General features: G+C 46.6%; 1 protein-coding gene across 3 annotated transcripts in view; it reads left to right on the forward strand.

Annotated features, from left to right (window-relative positions):
• Positions 1–4,228: 4,228 nt before the first annotated feature.
• LOC137427989 (uncharacterized) overlaps positions 4,229–21,895 on the forward strand; it is a 59,991-nt gene continuing 42,324 nt past the window's right edge. For all 3 annotated transcript variants that reach the window (XM_068117872.2, XM_078777548.1, XM_068117873.2), the window contains exons 1-2: positions 4,229–4,322; positions 13,094–13,203. In XM_068117872.2, the coding sequence (XP_067973973.2) occupies positions 13,166–13,203 (38 nt within the window). In that variant the 5' untranslated portion in view covers positions 4,229–4,322; positions 13,094–13,165. The remainder of the gene's footprint in view (positions 4,323–13,093; positions 13,204–21,895) is intronic.

The following is a 21,895-nucleotide window of genomic DNA, read 5'->3' on the forward strand; positions in this document are numbered from 1 at the left end:
TATTTGACACTTCAAAATGGCCGCCACTCATAAACTGACTTTTCCGTTACTAGCCAACCAAAAGTCACATAATTACAATTAAAAGCACTTTTCTAGGGTTTTGGACCTCACTGATTCTAAATCTGATGTCTGTTTGACAGTAGCCTTGACAGGGATCGCCAAATTGGAAAATCCAATATGGCCGCCGGTGAATATTATAATAAATTTTGCATAACTTTGACACTTAAAGTCATAAATCAGGAAGTAAAACAAGTAAAACCAAGAGATCAAGGTATCCTTTATTGATCAACAAAATCAGGCTAATAACCATTAAGCACTATGTTAATATTAATTAATTAATTTACATATATTAATAGTAAATCAATCAATCAATAAATGTATCAATCATATCACGTGCTGTGACTGGTGTCACACTGATTCATGAATTCTCATTGTTCACACATCCACCTTCGCATTTGCACAAAATTGTGCAACGAACGCCAGCTCTGCAGCACTTGCAGTTCCCTGTGCATGACTTCGCACAGCCACACTGCAAAAGGATGGAACAGGCCTTGCTGCTGTCCTGAAGGGTTGTCCAGAAGGGCAACCACCCACCACTGCTGTCCTTGTGCCACCCCCAGTCATGGAAGTCAGGGATGTCCTGGTAAACAGACGTTGCCTGACTCCAGAAGAAGCTGGCCTGCAGCATTGCTCTGCGGATGTGTTGATATAGAGCAGCTTGTGTTGGTGGTAAGGCCTCTAGTGTCTTCTTCCCACTTGTGAAGAGTCGAAGCCTAGCCTCATTGACTCTTTCCAGACCACAGCCCTTGCTGTACATGACTACAACAAAGCGCTCTAGAGTGCGCATGTGCTGGGACTGTGGGCTGAGCTCTTGGGGTTCACTGGTGAGGGCAACAAGGGTGTCCGTCAGTCCTGGTGTGCTCTGCCAGGCTGACCAGGCTGACTTCTTACCACATCCCAGGAAGTGTGACACAGTGTCACAGCCTGTGACCGCGTGGAATAGTGGCAGTGCCAGGCACGTTGATGGTCCCAGCTGGGCAGAGAGAGTGTGGATAGGAATGTCACGCATCTTCTTCCCACTGCCGAGACAGACCCACAACTGGGACAGCCCAAGTGATGAGTATGACTTCTGTCTGAGGAGATACAGACCCATGACAGAGACCTGGTGAGCATAGCGAGTGCGCTTTATATGATGCTCATGAAGCACAGACTGGGCACGGCCAGATGTGAGGACCTGGGCCTGAGTAAGAATGTTGCTCCACCCAGAGTCCCGCAGCAACTTACCAATCATCTGGTGCATTTTGTCCTCTATGTGTAGAGCGCCCATCATCAGGACCAGCTTATCTTCCCCCATTGTGTCAGGGAATGACCACTGCAGCTGCTTAGGGATGGCATACAGAGGCTGGTCACCACCAAGCACAGGAGTTTGACCAGGGTTGAGGGCCTCTGTGCCTTGCATTGTGAGATGCATTGCATGTTTCATCATAGGTGTGGCTGCTTTGTCAGGGAACAGAGGTAGAACCCCTATCAATGCCTTAGGCTTCACAGAGTCATCACTCATGAGTTGGGAGTTGTAGCCTGACCAGGTGATGACTTCACCTTCTGGCAATGTGTCCTGTTTCAGCACTGTGGACACATGTGCCATCCAGGACTCATCCTTGAATTTGGCGCCATGTAGCAGATTATGAGATGGCCGAGAATTGAGATCTGGAGTACATGGTACATGCAAATCATTGCTTGAGAATTCAGCTGGCTGAACCACTGTGTAGGATTCAGGAAGTTGTGGTACAGTAGTGTCTGTAGGATCCAGCTCGATAGAGGGTCGCTGTACTCCTTGGTTGTCCCAAGACAGGTGGTTTGTCACGCTGATTACTGTCCCATGGAACTCATCATGGGAGAAGTTACCTTGGTTGCTGCTATCCAAGTTGTCTACATCAAAGGTCACGAAGACCCCACTACGGATGTTTGTGAGCAGCACAACTCCATCCTGGACAAACTGTTTGACGTGTGCTCGTGCCATGGATCGCCTGATCTCCAAGACACGACTGTAAGACACAGAAACCCCAAAGGCATTGGCATTATTGATCTCTTTCTTCCGCCTACCCTCACCATGCAGCTTGAGGCCCTGGTACAAAGGAAAAGGGGTCTCATGTTCTTTGTTGTGACGGATGTTGCTGGACTTTGTGGCATGATGTGAACCACTGCAGGTATTATAAATAATCTGCTGGGCAATGGCGCTTGCAACTCTTGCCCTGCCTTGTACCTGCGCCTGCAACTCCTCATTGCTCTGTTCACGCAAGATTGAGGGGCCCTGGAGCAGGATGTTGAGGAAGCTTCTCAGCTGTCCAGGGATGGGAGATGTCAGGGAATCAGAGGCAAAAGAACCAGTAAATGGTTCTTGCCTCTGGAGACAGCATTTCCTAAGTATTACTGCTGCTCGCATCAACAACAAAGCATCATCCTGACCTATCTGGGACTTATGGGCTTCAGCTATTAGATCTCCAACGTTCTGGTTGCTAGAGATATAGACTTCCTTGCCCTGGGAGAACTCTGTCGACTCAGGAAGCAGCTTCAGAAGATACTCCTTGAACCGTGTGGCATGTGGTTCCCTGGTATCAGAACAGGGAATTCAGTGTTGCTCCACAAGTGTTCTATATAACTGTTGCAAAGCAGACAGTTTGAAGACTGAGTCAGAGTCCTCGACTAAAGCAACAATTTGCGCAATGGCAACTGAATTGAAGTGAGGGGCAGGAGGACCTGCAGATGATCTGCGATCCTCAGCACGAGCTGAGTCTCTCAGGTGCAAGTAACACTGTACATGATAGTAAGTGTCACCAGTAAGTGTCACCACGCAGCTGATGCCCACATGATAGTGGGCATCAGCTGCGTGGGCAATCAGTTTGCCCAGAAGATTGAAATTGTTGGTGCTCTGAGCCCAGGTCTTTAAGTTTGTGTCTACATTAAATGTTTCAACTTTACGTAGATTATTTTGGTCCTGTCCCTCACATATTATGCAACAAGGAGACTTCTGAGCAGCAGAAGACACTGCAAAACTGGACCGTAGTTTCTTAGGTGAGTTTTGGTCACTAGAATCCTCTTTTTCAGTGAACCTTCTCAGGCGAGAGTTACTGCAGTAGGTTCTGCAAACTTTGTGATATTTGGCATTGTGTGTCTGAAGCGTCTTAGCAATGCCCTGGCCCTCATCAAGCTGAGCCCATGAAACTTTCAAACAAGAAGGCATGACACCAATGGCTTTAAAACCATTCAGATCTTTCTCAATTGAAGCAAGGCCCTCTTCCGTTGGCGTCTGCAACCGTTCATCCTTTTCTTCTTGGCAGACACAGCAAAGCTCCCAGTTGATGGCATCCATCCTTGCCATCCACCACCAGTGCAGCTAGGACTTCTATTCTCTATTCTTCTATTCTCTATTCTTCTATTCCCACAGCAGAACGACAGGCACCTGAAAAAAAAAATTTTTTTTAAAGAAAATAAAATTAAAAAAAATTGTCAAACATAAAATAAAAAAAATGTAAAATTTCCTGTCAAGGCTACTGTCAAACAGACATCAGATTTAGAATCAGTGAGGTCCAAAACCCTAGAAAAGTGCTTTTAATTGTAATTATGTGACTTTTGGTTGGCTAGTAACGGAAAAGTCAGTTTTTGAGTGGCGGCCATTTTGAAGTGTCAAATATGGCGCTCCCATTGAGAATTGGCTTTGGCTCCCGGCAGATTTGAATTCAGCAGGTCACAAACTACAAGCGTGCCAAATGCCATGCTTGTAGACAAATCTGCACAATTTTTCCCCTAACAGACCAGACTAGTTGGAGTGCTTGCTTGAGCGATTTGAATGAAACAAGCTGCTTGAAAAGGGAAAACTCCCCCTGACTTCCAATGAAATGGAATATGACGTCGGGGAAATGATAGAGTGGATAGAGGAAGTACGACATGCGTCTTTTGATCCTCCAGCATACGTCCTCCAGCATCCAGCCCATCGTGCATACGTAATAAGATTCTTTTGTGAAGAAGAAGCAGCACCCTTTAGGATCCGAAGAAGAAGATGAATCAGAGACGTTGTTTTTCGAGCGAAACTTTATTTTAAAGCATTTATTAATTTTACTTTTTATGTTGTCAAATGATAGAAAAATCTAACGTTGTAAATTTATAATTGATCGAACCACTGGAGGAGAGGCTATGTATATGAAGAAGAACCTTTTGCGCTAGACCAATCAGAGCGCAGCGGTTGTTTCGTTTTGAATGTCCTGGAGACTGGAGTGGTGGTGGTCGGCGACTCGGCGTTCCTGTTGGTCGCGTTATCCGCTCCGGTAAGATTTATTTGGCGCTGTCTGGCGAGTTAGTCTCCCAAATGTTAACATTTCAACCCGTTGTGTTAACTCGGACGTACTCGCTGAGGTAAATATGACGATACTTCGGACGGCGCCTCTTAAACATAAATGAATCTACTTAGTACTTGTTCAACAACAGGCCTGAGATAGTGCGTATTACTATTAACAGCGGTGGTGGCGTTAAAGTACTGGGAGGATCATTTTATAGGATTCCAGGTGTGAGGGAAGAGGAGGAGAAAGAAGGAGAACGTGAACGATTCAGAAGGGCATATGGTATGGTATGGTATGGTATGGTATGGTATGGGAAGAAGAGAATCGATTGTGGGGGTTTCTAACTTGCCAGGGATAGATTGGGTCCAGGAACAGGGGAAGAACAGAAAGGCCGAAGGGGTGACACTTTCCTGGATCTAGTCGAGGGTTGCATTTTAACCCAGTTTGTAGATAGGCCCACGAGGTCTGTAAAACTTGAGTATTTTTATTTGATGAACGTTCAGTTTCAAAGAATGTTGAGTCAAACTTTGATGGAAAGAACAGTTATTTTAACACAGCGTGAATGAGTGGTGAGCCGGCGGGTGACGATGTGATGTGTGCATATGGCAAGCTCACGGCCTTCATTCTATATCCAGAGGCGGTGTTAGGGGTACACAAGCCAAGCTTGGGCTCACACATGTTAGGGGCATGCAAGCCAAGCTTGGGCTCACACATGTTAGGGGCATGCAAGCCAAGCTCGGGCTCACACATGTTAGGGGTACACAAGCCAAGCTTGGTCTCACACATGTTAGGGTCATGCAAGCCAAGCTTGGGCTCGCACATGTTAGGGGCATGCAAGCCAAGCTTGGGCTCACACATGTTAGGGGTACACAAGCCAAGCTTGGTCTCACACATGTTAGGGTCATGCAAGCCAAGCTTGGGCTCACACATGTTAGGGGCATGCAAGCTAAGCTTGGTCTCACACATCTTAGGGGCATACAAGCCAAGCTTGGTCTCACACATGTTAGGGGCATGCAAGCCAAGCTTGGGCTCACACATGTTAGGGGCATGCAAGCCAATCTTGGTCTCACACATGTTAGGGGCATGCAGGCCAAGCTTGGGCGCACACATGTTAGGGGCATGCAAGCCAAGCTTGGGCTCACACATGTTAGGGGTACACAAGCCAAGCTTGGGGTCACACACGTTAGGGGCGTGCAAGCCAATCTTGGTCTCACACATGTTCGGGGCATGCAAGCCAAGCTTGGGCTCACATATGTTAGGGGCATGCAAGCCAAGCTTGGGCTCACACATGTTAGGGGCGTGCAAGCCAATCTTGGTCTCACACATGTTAGGGGCATGCAAGCCAAGGTTGGGCTCACACATGTTAGGGGTACACAAGCCAAGCTTGGTCTCACACATGTTAGGGTCATGCAAGCCAAGCTTGGGCTCACACATGTTAGGGGCATGCAAGCTAAGCTTGGTCTCACACATGTTAGGGGCATACAAGCCAAGCTTGGTCTCACATGTTAGGGGCATGCAAGCCAAGCTTGGGCTCACACATGTTAGGGACATGCAAGCCAAGCTTGGGCTCACACATGTTAGGGCCATGCAAGCCAAGCTTGGTCTCACGTTAGGGGCATGCAAGCCAAGTTTGGGCTCACACATGTTAGGGGCATACAACCCAAGCTTGGGCTCACACATGTTAGGGGCATGCAAGCCAAGCTTGGGCTCACATGTTAGGGGCATGCAAGCCAAGCTTGGTCTCACACATGTTAGGGGCGTGCAAGGCAAGCTTGGTCTCACACATGTTAGGGGCAGGCACGCTAAGCTTGGGCTCACACATGTTAGGGCCATGCAAGTCAGGTTTGGGCTCACACATGTTAGGGGTACACAAGCCAAGCTTGGGGTCACACACGTTAGGGGCGTGCAAGCCAATCTTGGTCTCACACATGTTCGGGGCATGCAAGCCAAGCTTGGGCTCACATATGTTAGGGGCATGCAAGCCAAGCTTGGGCTCACACATGTTAGGGGCGTGCAAGCCAATCTTGGTCTCACACATGTTAGGGGCATGCAAGCCAAGCTTGGGCTCACACATGTTAGGGGTACACAAGCCAAGCTTGGTCTCACACATGTTAGGGTCATGCAAGCCAAGCTTGGGCTCACACATGTTAGGGGCATGCAAGCCAAGCTTGGGCTCACACATGTTAGGGGCATGCAAGCCAAGCTTGGTCTCACACATGTTAGGGGCGTGCAAGGCAAGCTTGGTCTCACACATGTTAGGGGCAGGCACGCTAAGCTTGGGCTCACATGTTAGGGCCATGCAAGCCAGGTTTGGGCTCACACATGTTAGGGGCATGCAAGCCAAGCTTGGCTCACACATGCTAGGGGCGTGCAAGCCAAGCTTGGTCTCACACATGTTAGGGGCATGCAAGCCAAGCTCGGGCTCACACATGTTAGGGGTACACAAGCCAAGCTTGGGCTCACACATGTTAGGGTCATGCAAGCCAAGCTTGGGCTCACACGTTAGGGGCATGCAAGCCAAGCTTGGGCTCACACATGTTAGGGGTACACAAGCCAAGCTTGGTCTCACACATGTTAGGGTCATGCAAGCCAAGCTTGGGCTCACACATGTTAGGGGCGTGCAAGCCAAGCTTGGGCTCACATGTTAGGGGTACACAAGCCAAGCTTGGTCTCACACATGTTAGGGTCATGCAAGCCAAGCTTGGGCTCACACATGTTAGGGGCGTGCAAGCCAAGCTTGGGCTCACACATGTTAGGGGCATGCAAGCCAATCTTGGTCTCACACATGTTGGGGGCATGCAGGCCAAGCTTGGGCTCACACATGTTAGGGGCATGCAAGCCAAGCTTGGGCTCACACATGTTAGGGGTACACAAGCCAAGCTTGGGGTCACACATGTTAGGGGCATGCAAGCCAATCCTGGTCTCACACATGTTAGGGGCATGCAAGCCAAGCTTGGTCTCACACATGTTAGGGGCATGCAAGCAAAGCTTGGGCTCACATGTTAGGGGCATGCAAGCCAATCTTGGTCTCACACATGTTAGGGGCATGCAAGCCAAGCTTGGGCTCACACATGTTAGGGGTACACAGGCCAAGCTTGGTCTCACATGTTAGGGTCATGCAAGCCAAGCTTGGGCTCACACATGTTAGGGGCATGCAAGCTAAGCTTCACACATGTTAGGGGCAGACAAGCCAAGCTTGGTCTCACACATGTTAGGGGCGTGCAAGCCAAGCTTGGGCTCACACATGTTAGGGACATACAAGCCAAGCTTGTGCTCACATGTTAGGGCCATGCAAGCCAAGCTTGGTCTCACGTTAGGGGCATGCAAGCCAAGTTTGGGCTCACACATGTTAGGGGCATACAAGCCAAGCATGGGCTCACACATGTTAGGGGCATGCAAGCCCCTAAGCATGCAAGCTTTGATTGTCTTTTTTAAACATGTAGAAAGAAACAAGAAAAAACAATAAGAAACCTACATGTGGAGCTAACAACCAACCAACGATGTTCACACACACATGCACAAAAACACATGCACAAAAACACATGCACAAAAACACATGCACAAAAACACATGCACAAAAACACATGCACAAAAACACATGCACAAAAACACATGCACAAAAACACATGCACAAAAACACATGCACAAAAACACATGCACAAAAACACATGCACAAAAACACATGCACAAAAACACATGCACAAAGACACACATACACATATACATACACGTACACGTACACACACACACGTATGCACAGACAGACAGACAGACACATGCAACTCTATCACTTTGAAACACATCAGCATAAACATAAGCCGAATCAGTGATAATGATCAGGCAAATACTATGGAGTTGAAACTTCACCTCCGAGAGCTAAACAATAATAAAATATTAATAATAATAATAACATTGTTCAACATTTTAAAATCTTATTTAATATAAAATACCGTTTCCTCACTTGTGAAAAGTAATGGTTTGGTCACTTTCAACTGGCCGGAATTCCTGTGATTGCAGCCGAAATCAAAATAGAACTCTGAACATGAACACCTTGTTTATACCTGAAACCAGTGAGCTGAACAGCCTCCCTGGGCTATGGTAATCCAAGATGCGGGTAATGACTCGTCGCTGGTGACACTCGCAACATATGACCACAGCGGGGTTCGCTCCAGTTATTGATACAGCACATTCGGCGTGTTCCATTACCAAGCAGCTTGTAGAGCGCTCGCCATGTGGCTTAAGCACTCAAGCTCACACTCCAAATAAATGGTTGATGAGGGATGGCTGGCTTGGCAAGCTCATTGGTAATGGGACACACCTGGATCAGTTGTTTGCACGAGTTTGTTTACGGCTCGCGGTGGGATGAATATTATTAATCATTAGGAGGTTGCATAGAAGCTTCATTTGTAATACCCTGTAGCTTTGTGAAAGGAACTGAGATTACCTTCAGTTGGATTTGCCTTCCATGAGGCGAAGGCAAGTTGTTTCTGGGCACTAGCCTCACCACAAGCTTCAGTGTACCATGGACGGGAGGAAGGGTATGACAACTGAAGACGAGATGGGATAAATCTGTGCATGAGAGAGAGCAGTTTGCTTTGGAAGAATTCCCAGGAAGAGTTGATGTCAGAGACAGTGGAGGTGGGAGACCAGTCCAGATGATTGATGGCTGCTTGCACACCGTGCCAGTCAGCCTGAGTGAAATGCCAGACTCGTCGGCACTGAGGAGGCTCTCTGAGAATGGCCAGGGAGATGTCCACTTTAACAAGGAAATGATCAGATGAACTGATTGGAGCAGAAGAACAGCAGACATTTGCAGGGAAGTTAGTCATAACCAAGTGTGGGAGAGAGACAGACACAGACAGAGACAGAGACAGAGAGAAAAAGAAAAGAGAAAGAAAAAAAACACTCGTCCACCATCACCAGAAGCGGTGATACACCGTACACCTTTATGAAGATAATTTGCATCGCCCGACCTTCGGACCTCTTGGTTTGGTGAGCAAATGAATTCACTACAACCTTTGCCATATGGCCTGTAATCCACTTGGCAAGTTCAGTTTGTTGAGATTGCATAATGATAACTGATAAGTAACGACCCAATACATCGACGATTTTGACAAGTGGCCACACGGGCAACGTAGGACCAGCTTTTGGGCCGACGGAGTTATTGGTGGCATTTGCCACCCAGGCCACCACTTATTTCGAACTCTCTCTCTCTCTCTCTCTCTCTCTCTCTCTCTCTATATATATGTATATATATATATATATATATATATAATATATATATACATATATATATATATATATATATATATACATATATATATATATACATATATATATATATATATATATATATATATATATATATATATATATATATATATATATATATATATATATATATATATATATATATATATATATATATATATATATATATATATATATATATATATATATACAGACCTGGCATTTAATATGGAATTTTTTTTTTTTTCTTGACTTGGGTTTACTTTCTTAACTCAGTATATCAATCTGGTGAGTTTTTTACACTTTGGTGATTTATTTGTTAAAAGAACCATGTCACTGATTGTCTGTCGCAGCAAGAAGTCAACAACAGGATTATATCACTGGTGGCGTGGCAAAATCTCCGGACAGGTGCATTTGATGATTGGCTTCACAGTCGGGTATACAAGGGTTGTTGCGTTCTGTATTAGTGGAAAACAACTGCTGCACATCTCCAAAAGTTATTGCCGCTTCCTCTGGAGATGGTCCGTCAACTCGACAACGCTGTTTGTCATGGAGTGGTGGCTTTACGAAATTACGGCATGAAACAGCGTGCTATTGCTCGGCAGTATGGCATCACTCAAGGTCAGGTGTCAAAGATCCTGAAACGAAATGCTCAGAGGGGTGTCCCTACTCCAATACCGAGGCCAGGACATCCCCACAGAAACACAAGGAGGGATGATCGCCAGCTGCACCGGTTTGTCCGCAATGGCCGTACCAAGTCAGCTAATCGGCTTAGGGCTGAGTGGCAGCAATTGACAAATGTGCCTGTATCCAGAAGGCTAGTCGACCAACGACTGGTTCAAGCAGGCTATCGTGCCAGGCGTCCCCTGAGAAAGCCACGCCTGACCAGACAACACCGCCAGCGCCGATTGCAGTGGGCCAGAGAGCACCGCCAATGGCAGCGAGGACACTGGAATCACGTGATCTTCAGTGACGAGTCTAGATTTCTGGTGTATCGTCAAGATGGCCGCGTCCGAGTGCGCAGACAAGTGCATGAAGCCTACAACAAAGATTGTATATTGCCAAGAGTTCAAGCTGGAGGTGGTGGGGTGACCGTTTGGGCTGCTTTTCATGCAGGGGGCAAAACTGACCTGGTTGTTCTGAATGGAAACCTAAACCAGTTCAAGTACAGGGCCATTCTGGAAGAAACATTGCTTCCATTTGCTCGTGCAGCCTTTCGAGGAAACTTTGTCTTCCGAGATGACAATGCACGGCCTCATCGTGCTCGCATGATCCAACACTTTCTTGCTGACCGTGGTGTAGAGCATATGGAGTGGCCTGCCATGTCCCCGGATATGAATCCGATAGAGAACTTGTGGGCAGAATTAACGCGTCAAATCGACCACTTGGACCAGCAGCCGACCTCTGTGCGTGAATTGCAGCAGGCTATTGTCACTGCATGGCAAGCGATTCCTATCCAAACCTTGGCAAATCTCGTGACACAGCATGCCTCAACGTGTACGTGCTCTCCTGAATGCTCGTGGGGGTTACACGAAGTACTGAACTGTAATTTTACTGTCCGTAATCCCAGTCGTAATTTAACTGTTGTTTTTGTTAGAATTTTTTTTGGCTAATGTACAAAATAAAGATACTTCTGGAAAACGTACAGAAGTTTAACACAGTACTGTCGGTGAATTGAGTTCGATATCAGTTTTCATCACTTTCAAGGATCAATTTATTTGCTTCGAAATGTCAAATGTGGTTATTGTTTCTTTTAAAGGTCACATTAACAAAATCTAGAATAATTTCAACATAATTCTAATGAACTTTTGGTTCTAAGACATCTTGAAAAGTAAGTTCACCCCCACAAAAAAAATATTCCATATTAAATACCAAGTCTGTATATATATACATATACATATGCATACACACACATTTGTGCCCTCCTTCTCCCCTCTACCCTCCCTCCCCTCTCCTTTCTCCCCTCACTTCTTTCCCAGCCCTCCCCCTTTCTTCCCCCCTTACCCCACCCCTCCCCTTCCATCTGCCCCTTCCTCTCCCTCCCCCTCCCCAGGCAACACCGAGTGCTTCTGCTAGTTATTCATAATTTACATCAATAGTTTGGATAGTGGGGTGAAGAGTCTACTTTCCAAGTTTGCAGTTGACACAAAGCTTGAAGGCAAGGTAGATAACAGACAGGGTAATGATAAGATTCAGGAAAGTAGTGATACCTCCATAGATTGGGTATATTATTGGTAGATGTAATTTAACCTAAACAAGTGTAAGGTGAATGAATGAATGAATGAATGATCGTTTTAAGGCCATTTCCCCCGCTAGAGCGGGGGTTAGCCTTAACAACATTCATTCATTCATTCATTCATTCATTCATTCATTCAAGTGTAAGGTGCTGCGAATGGGTAAGAAAAATTAAAATAGAGATCATGTGATGCAAGGGTCAATCTTGGAGCGTGTCACATGGCAGAAGGATCTCAGGGTGGTAATATATATGGGGGGTAAGCAGACAGCGATAGGTATGGCAAACAGGGTTTCAAATGTTGTAGGGGGATAAGTTATAAATCAAGAGGTGTTTCTAACACTTTATTGAATTTAGTGAGGGCCATCTCAAATATTGAGTGCAGTTTTGGTCACCACAGCCCAAGAAGGACATACATGTAGCTGCCATAGAGATTTCAGTGCAGGGCGACTTGATGATTGATTCCAGGCCTTGCTAGACTCGGCTATGAGGCGCAGCCGAAGGAGACGGGGCTTTATACATGAGAAAGGGTGCATTTATGAATGGATACGGAGATGTAACGCTGGGAAGGCTGAAATGTTTCCGACCTAAAACCATCTCGGCAGTCATTTTGACTGTTCAAACACAGGAAGGAAGTGGAATTTAGCACAACAAAACAATCAAAATGACTATTTCGGCCTTCCTAGTGTTGAGATAGATATAATGAAGCCCCAGACGCATCCCTTTACTGGAGACATTATTTGCAGACTACTGCAACTACCTCTGCCACTGAAGGTGGATGGAGGTTGTATTCACGTCTATCTGTCTGTGTTTTTATCTGTTTGTACACAGGATATCTCAAAAAGTTGTGGACGGATTATGACAAAACTATGTGGATGAGTTGGTTGGGGGACAAGAACACAATGAACCCCCCTCTCACCCCCTCCCCTCCATTTAAAAAAAATCCCTAATTTTATTGGACAATTTAATTTTAACACTGGTGATATCCCTGATCCTTTAACCTTCCCCCTCCCCTATCCCCACAATGAAATGATCCTTTTGACAGAATAATTTAATCTGGTTTTCATGTGACACAGGCATGATGGGCCAAATGGCCTCCTGCATAAAATTTCCTTGTTATTCATTGTAACCTTGAACAACCTTGTTCAACATCGACCCTATCCATCCTCTCCGTCCACGGTTTCCATCTGAGGCATCATGAAGAAAAGAACGCAAATGATTCCTGTATCCCGTATACTGATTTCATTGCTGAACTGATTTGCTTCCCTCTGCACAGTATTCCCCAAATCCGCTGCTACTCAAACAAGAGGAAACTGGTTGAGGCTCGAGGGAGTGCTGGGCCCGAAGCATGGACCATCACAGACTTCAGGACTTTACTGAGCTGCGGTAAGGATAAGCTGGAGCTGTGATCTGTAATAAATAAATATATAATGTTTCATTTTGTGTTCATACATCTATCTTTATGATGAGTTCATGGAAACTCCAATGGACGGATGTCTGCTGTTTAATAATCACTATAAAAAAAAAAAATAACCACCTTTAGAGGCCATTTTTCCCCGCAAAGCGGGGGTTGGCCTTTTTCGGGCACCGTGGTTGTTGTTGTTTTTTGGTCCCCTTTTTGAAGCAATGTTTTACGGCCGGGTGCCCTTCCTGCCGCCAACCCTGTTTGTCGCCTTTTACGACAAGCAGGGAATTACCAGTGAACTGGTACTCAATATCACTGATGATATTGAGATGATATTGAATATCACTGAGGAATCACTGATGGATGTTATTTTGAAACGTATACGTACAAAAGGCTGATTGGTTTTATTCCTTTCATTAACACTAGCCGGGCCTATTCGTCGCTTCGTTGACCGATAGAATCAAAAGATGGAATGTTGTACTTCACAAACGTATTTCACGTGTATCTGTGAATCTCAATGAGCACTTACAATGCAGTGAAACATGAAAAAAATGATCTTTTATAACGTTGTTGTTGTTGTTGTTGTTGTTGTTGTTGTTTTTTGTGTGCTCCTGTCTATTTTTATGTATTTTTATATTGCTTTGCGGAGTATTACTACATGTAAGTTTGTGTACCCCTCCCATGTCCTTCAAAAGGGTTCCTGCTATTGTCGAATGAGATTTGTTACCGTTAGAACAGCTGTGTATCAAGCTCCCATTCCCGAGGCTTGTTCTGGAAAGAGGGCCATTTAAAACAGGTGTAACACACTTAGAAAAACAAGGAAAAAGATCTTTAGCTTTGCAACCAAGTAAATCGATTATTATCTTTACGCAATTAAAAAAAAAAATGGGGGCAAGGGGGATATTGTAATTGGCTCCATCTGTCTGGCCGCGTCCGTCATGCTATCTCTTCCTAAATGCAAAAAACGTTTTGGTCATGATCAGCATGTGACGAGTAAGGCCCCTTGGGTGGGTCGAAGGGTCAAATACCTAAAAATTTTAATCGATGTTGAATATGTTAATGAAACTTGTATCAACATTGGTGGACCCATGAATTATGTAACCATTTTTTTGGATTTGACCTCTGGTTTTTGGGGACTTGGGGTCACGGGTCAAAATGGGGAAATTTATTTTAACTCGATATTTGATATTGGGTCATTCTTTATTATTAGCTTTGCTATCCCAATTCCCCCCTCCCCCCTCCCCCCTCCCCCCTTTCCTGTTTTTCCTGGCCTTGGACCCACTGAGCAACCTCGTTAATGAGCAAGGATATGGATACACCCGGACATCCAATAAAAGAACGTCCAAGGAGACGAGGAGAGGGCGTCCAAGGAGACGAGGAGAGGGCGTCCAAGGAGACGAGGAGAGGGCGTCCAAGGAGACGAGAAGAGGGCGTCCAAGGAGACGAGGAGAGGGCGTCCAAGGAGACAGTGACGTGCACATGGATGATTTAAAATGTTTTGCACGAAACAACAAAAAATTGGCAGAAGAACTGAAATTTATGAAATGGTACTCTTCCAACATATGGAATTTGCCATCGCTAAGTGTTAAGTGCACATTCATACAAGGCACGCCAACAAAAATGGACAACATAAAATTTGACACAAAAACAACAACACAGGAGCTAGACAACGAAGCGTCATACAAATATTTCGGATTAGAAGAGGGCCACCAAATATGTCACAAACAAATGCGCAAATTAATTACCAAAGAATGCCTGCGTAGAATGAGGCTCATCCTCAAAACGTACGTTTCTCCAAGGAACAGAATCAAAGCCATAAAATAATTTGTAATACTCGTATTCCAGGACATCTGCGGAATAATAAACTGAGCAAAAGCGGAAATCAATAAACAAGATATCAAAACAAGGAAACGCCTCGCTATCCGTTTTGCAAATTTCTGTACATTTCGAGAATGTACCCGCCGAGACGAGAAGGAGGTAGCGAGTGGCCTAATGGAACTCTAACCAAGTACATAGAGTGACAATAGTAGGACTGGCTGAGTATGTGAAAAGTTCCAGGGAGGAGGGAGAAAATAGATGGGGACAAACAAATATGGGATGCAGGTAAAGATGAGGGGTAGGAGAGAATGCAACGGGTGGACAAGATGGATACATAAGCAAAATTTTGTGAGGGGTGGGGGTGGTTTATTGGGTGTAGAAAATATGGCTTTGGATTGAAACACGAGATTGTGGTGCACAGCTGTCTTGAAGACCAGAAGGATGAGATCGAAGAGTGTGGAAGGTGGTTCCACATGTGGGAAAAGATAGGAATTAAGTGAGTGGGGGTGAGCAGTGGTTCTGGATTTGGGCATTTTCACTGGGAGGGGGTTGCTGCTAGACCACGTGCGACCTGCAGATACCTGTGGAGAGGGGGTGACAGAGCAAGGAGATGGCAAGACCAGAAATGAGGTCCAAGAAGACAGAGACCACATACTTGCCGGCCATGGCGAAGCAATACGCCCATAGACTCTGCTTCATCGTGAGAGATTCCAATGATCTTGAAAGCCTTTGTTTCCACGACATCAAGCTGAGCAACATGTGATCTAGGGGAGCCACCGCAGATGGGAGGGCAGTACTCCAAGCTGCGGATGAAAGCCTTTTAGGTGGATAGGAGTTCAGGTGTGCCAAGGAAGTACTTTGCCCGATGGAGGATGCCCAGTCAGCAGCTGGCTTTGGATGCCAATGTTGAAATGTGGTTTGCCGAAGAGAGATCATGTCTGAGAGTGAGACCCAATGGTTTGAGTACCTGGACCTCTTTGAGACAGTTCTTGAGAAAGTATATGGGAGGATTTGTGGAATGGTAGAGAGAGACAAAGAGAGGCAGATAGATAGACATGCACATATTTCTCAGGATTGAAAGACATGTTCCAAGTTGCTCACCCCCATCACATCACACCTCTCTTTCGCTATCTGCTTTGCAAGCAGTATTCAGGATTGCAAAGCAGATAGCGAAAGAGAGGTGTGATGTGATGGGGGTGAGTTGCTTGAAGGATGAAGTGGGACAAATCGTTGTCGACCCAGATGGAATTAAAGGAAGATGGAAAAGATATATGGAAATGCTGTTGAATACAGAGAATGAATGGGATGGCAACATAGAGAGTAACCCAGTTTTAGGACCTGGAGAGAAGATAACTGAGAAGGAAGTTGAGGAAGCGATAAAAGCAATGAAGGGTAGAAAAGCGGGAGGGCCGACAGGAGTTGTGGGAGATATGTTGAAGGCAGCAGGAAGTTGGGGTGTGAAGAGAATGACAGAGATCTGTAATCTGGTGGTGAAAGAAGGCCGCATTCCAGTGGATTGGGAACTGAGTACCCTTGTCCCTCTATACAAGGGGAAAGGTGACCCTCTGGAGTGTGACTCGTACCGAGCGATAAAGTTATTGGAGCATGGAATGAAGGTATTGGAAAGGGTGTTGGAGAGGCGGATTTTTTTTTTTTTTTTTTTTTTTTGTATACAAGATCGAGGCTCGTGAAAGAGCGAACATTAATCACACAGAAAGACAAACAGACACACAAAACAAATAACATCGGGAGCGGTAGACAAGATGGGGAGAGAGGGGGGAAGGACACAAACACAACATTTGAGAGCAGGGACCGAGAGACATGGAGACATCGAGAGAACTGTGGGAGGGAGAGGGCTTTGGGGGGGGCATGGGAAGGGGGGGGGGTGGGAGAGGTATAAAACATATGGACACTGCCAAGACTTTCAGGAAAGAAGTGTGGAAGGTGGTTGCGGATATGGGATAAGGAAGAAAGTAAAGATCGACGAAATGCAGTTTGGATTTATGCCAGGAAGAGGAACGACAGACGTGCTTTCATTGTGAGGCAGTTGCAGGAGAAGTACATGGAGAAGAGGAAGAAGTTGTTTCTTGGGTTTGTTGATCTGGAGAAAGCATTCGATAGGGTTCCACGCAAAGTATTGACATGGGCATTGAGGAAGTTAAGAGTGGAGGAATGGTTGATCAGAGTAGTGATGGCAATGCACAAAAGAGCGCGCACAGCTGTAAGGACGAAGGACGGGAACAGTGGTGAGTTTGAGGTGAAGGTGGGAGTGCATCAGGGGTCGGTATTAAGTCGACTACTATTTGTAGCTGTGATGGAGGTGCTGGCTCAGAACGTAAAGGAGGGTTTACCGTGGGAGTTGTTGTATGCAGGTGATCTGGTGTTGATTGCGGAAAGTATGGATGGACTGAAGGAAAAGATGAACAAGTGGAAGGAATGTATGGAGACAAAAGGTCTGAAGGTGAATATCGGAAAGACGAAGGTGATGGCAAGTGGTAAAGCATGTGGTGAGGTGGAAAGAACTGGGACGTGGCCCTGTGCTGTGTGTAGGAAGGGTGTCGGAGTGAACTCCATTCAATGTACAATGTGCGCTGAGTGGGTTCATCAAAAATGTAGTGGTCTGAGAGGGTCATTAACCAGTGTGGCAGCTACATTCAAATGTAAGGTGTGCACAGAGTGAGCTGCAGATGGAGGAAATGTTGAGTTGGATCATGGAGACGGCGTGAAGCTGGAAGGTGTGAAAACATTTTGCTACCTCAGAGACATGCTGAATGGAGAAGGTGGATCAGAATCGGCAACGGTTGCTTGCGTGAGATGTGCATGGAAGATGTTTCGGGAACTGAGTGGCATGCTGACGAGGAGGGGAGTGTCGTTGAAGCTGAAGGGAAAGGTGTATGCTGGATGTGTGAGAAGTGTTATGATTTATGGGAGCGAGATATGTGTAATGAACGTAGAGCAGCAACGAAGGCTGGAAAGGGTGGAAATGTGAATGGTTCGGTGGATGTGTGGAGTGTCGTTGAGAGAGAGGAAGACAAATGATGAATTGCGAAAGATGATGGGAATACTGCCTGTGATGGATGCTGTTAAGAGAAACAGGTTGAGATGGTTTGGTCATGTGTTGAGGAAGGATGTAAGTGACTTGTTGAGAAGAGTGATGGAAATGAATGTAGAAGGAAGTAGAGGACGGGGAAGACCGAGAAAGACTTGGCTAAAGGTGGTGGAAGAAGTAATGCGGGCAAGTCAAGATGGGGAGAGGGGAGGAAGGACACAAACACAACATTTGAGAGCAGGGACATCAGGAGAAATGTGGGAGGGGGAGGGCTTGGGGGGAGGTGGGAGATGTATAAAACATATGAACACTGCAAGGACTTCCAGGAAAGAAGTTGGAATTTCCAAAAAAGTGTATCTGTGGTGAATTAGCGGGGGTAGAAAAGATCAAGATTTTGGATGGGGGATGGTGGTGAACAGCTGTTTTAAAGACCTGGAGGGAGGAGTGGGATTGAAGGGAGTGGGGGAGTTTGTTCCAGAGGTGGGAGGAAAGGGGAATAAAAGAGTGAAGGTGAGCAGAGATCCTAGATTTTGGCAGTTTAACCATAAGAGGTTTGCTGGCAGATATTGTGCGACCTGCAGGAATATTAGGGGGACAGAGCCCAGAGAGAGCTGGGGGAGCAAGGCCGGAGAGGAGTCGGTAGAAGACAGAATGACCACCAACATGCCTGCGGTGAATGAGTGAAAGGCCCTCGGAGTTAGCTTCATCGCAGGAGATTCCAATGATTCTGAAAGCTTTGGTTTCAACAGCGTGAAGCAGAGCTAGGTGTGAAGCATGAGCACCGGCCCAGAGGGGGGAACAGTATTCCATTGAGCTACGGATGAAAGCCTTGTATGTGGCGAGGAGCTCAGGTGTGCCAAGGAAGGACTTCGCACGACGGAAGATGCCCCGTCGGCGACTGGCTTTTTAGGCCAGCTTGGAAAGGTGGTTTTCCCAGGAAAGATCATGGCAGATAGTGAGACCCAAAAGCTTGAGCGACAGAACTTCTTGGAGAGGGTTGTTGAGAAAGTAGATGGGAGGGTTTTCCAGTCGGTCTTTTCGGAGAGACATAGTAAGAGTGTGAGGTTTGTCAGGATTGAAAGACATGTTCCACTTGTTTGACCAGTCTTTGATTTTGTCCAGGTCTGCAGAGAGTTAGGAGGCTGCAGACTGCTGATCTGAGGAATGAGGAATGGAGCTGCAGATGGTGGAGTCATCAGCAAAGAGATCGAGAGGATTTTCCAGAGAGTCGGAGAGATCATTGATGAAGACCAGAAATAGCACAGGGCCCAGAACACTACCTTGGGGAACTCCAGCCAGAACAGGAAGGGGAGATGAGAGAAATCCATTCAGGGCCACACGTTGCCTACGACCAGAGAGGAAGTCCGCAAGCCATGAGTGGAGATTTACATGGATACCATAGGAGGAGAGTTTGGTGAGCAGAGATGGGAGCCAGACCTTATCGAAGGCACGTGATATATCAAGTGAGACAGCTTTTTTTCCCTGTTTGGCATTGAGGACCTCCATCCATTGTTGAGATAGCAGAAGCAACATGTCCAGAGTAGAATGACCTGGTCTGAATCCAAATTGATGATCAGAGATCAAGCCATTGGAGAAGAAGAAGGATTTGATATCTGAAGCAATGATGGATTCCATGACTTTGCTGATAATTGGGAGCAGGCTGATTGGTCTGTGGTTGCAAGGATCTGTTTTTGCACATTTTTTGTGTAAAGCGGTGATGTTGGCTGATTTCCAGGATGCTGGCAGATCACCTTGAGCAAAAGAGAGGGTGAAGAGAACAGAGAGAGGGTGAGATAGAGCGGCAGAGCAGGATTTTAGGACCCGTGGGCTGATGCCGTCTGGTCCAGTTTCAGAATCAGAGTCGAGGTTTGACAAAAACTTCTCCACCTTGTCAGGAGAGGACACAGAGTCCAGGAGCAATTGGGTTCGACTGGGAAAGGTGGGAACAGAGAGAGATGGGTTTGGGACACAAGATTTTGAGGCAAACACAGAGTTGAGGCATTCGGCTTTGTCACGTGCGGTGTCAACTGTCGCCATTTGAGGTAACGGAGGGGATGGAGGGGGAGCAAACACCAGAAACGGATTTGACCAGATGCCACCAGGATTTGGAGGAAGGAGACAGGTTTGAGAGTTCAATCTTAAATGTGGAGAGATAGTGCTTCCTGGCCCTCCTGAGGGTAGACACACACTTGCTCCGAGCTTGGTGGAAGGAACTGAGATTGCCTTCAGTTGGATTTGCCTTCCAAGAGGCAAAGGCAAGTTGTTTCAGGGCAACTGCCTCACCACAAGTTTCAGTGTACCATGGACGGGAGGAAGGGTAAGACAACTGAAGACGAGATGGGATAAGTTTGGGCATGAGAGAGAGCAGTTTGCTTTGGAAGAATTCCCAGGAAGAATTGATGTCAGAGGCAGTAGAGATAGGAGACCAGTCCAGATGATTGATGGCTGCTTGCAGACCGTGCCAGTCAGCCTGAGTGAAATGCCAGACTTGTCGGCGCTGAGGAGGCTCTCTGAGAATGGCCAGAGAGATGTCTACTTTAACAAGCACATGATCAGAAGAACCGATTGGAGCAGAAGAAGAGCAGCAGACATTTGCAGGGAAGTTTGTCAGAAGCAAGTCTAGAAGAGAAGATACTCCATTGACTGCGATCTGGGTTGGGAAATTGACAGATTGTGTCAGTCCCAATGAGTCGCAGAAGTCCTTTGCTGAGGTGCCTTGGCTGCTGAGAGAGGGACCCACACCCAGCCAGCTGGCATGATGACAGTTGAAGTTGCCACATATGAGGAAGAGTTTGGATGAGTTGATGGAAGTTGGTCCATGTTGTCCAACAGCGAAATGTAAATGGCGTCATCACTGTTTGGAGGACGGTACAGAACACATATGAACAAAAGGTGCGAGCGGAGAGGAAGCCGTAGTCAGAGGTACTCCTGGGGGTGGGGTGGAGAGAGGGCAGTGCAAGGAGTGTGAGGAAGAGAGTTTTTGATAAAGATAGCCACTCCACCACCAGGATGAGGCTCAGGTCTATCATACCAGAGGAGGGAGTAACCAGGTAGAGATATTAAGTTAAGGAATCAGAGACATCTTGAAGGAGGAAAGTTTCTGTTGAGCAGATCAAGTCTGGATTGTCAGAAGCAACCTGAATGGAGAGATCAATCAGGTTTGAGCGAAGGCCCTGGATGTTTGAGGTCCATACCGTTAGAGGAGAGAGGGGGAGCATCGGGTGCAGGACAGGGGAGGGGTAGGGTCAGATGAAGGATGGATGAGAGGGGGAGGTAGGGAGAGCAGTTGATGGTGTGTCAGATATTTCAGAAGAGTTACAAGAAAGGGAAGGATGAGGAGGACGAAAGGTTTGATGGTGATGGGATGAGGCACAGTGAGGGGTTGTTTGAGGGGGGTGGGGGGCTAGTAAAGTAGAAGGTTGGGGGAGGTGGAGGTATGAGATAGAAGGGAGACGAAGTGGGGAGGAGGCAGCTTTGAGGAGGAGGTTGGGAGGAGGGAGAATTTGGGAGGGATGCTTGGATTGCAGATTTGAAGGGGAGGTTTTGGGGAGGGGGGGATTTTATGAGGGGAAGGGCAAGGGGGGAGTTTAGGAGGGGAGGGGCAAGGGGGGAGTTTAGGAGGGGAGGGCAAGGGGGGAGTTTAGCAGGGTAGGGGCAAGGGGGGAGTTTAGGAGGGATGGGGGCAAGGGGGTCTTTTCTGTGAAATGCACTACCCAGCAGAGGAAACTTACAGGAACAGCTGATTTTATTCTGAAATAATCAGAATCGCTACAATTTTATGGCCAATCAACTTGGTGTGTGATTTT

This window comes from Myxine glutinosa, chromosome 5 (genome assembly GCF_964187855.1).
Source record: "Myxine glutinosa chromosome 5, kmMyxGlut1.1, whole genome shotgun sequence".
NCBI classification, from domain to species: domain Eukaryota; kingdom Metazoa; phylum Chordata; class Myxini; order Myxiniformes; family Myxinidae; genus Myxine; species Myxine glutinosa.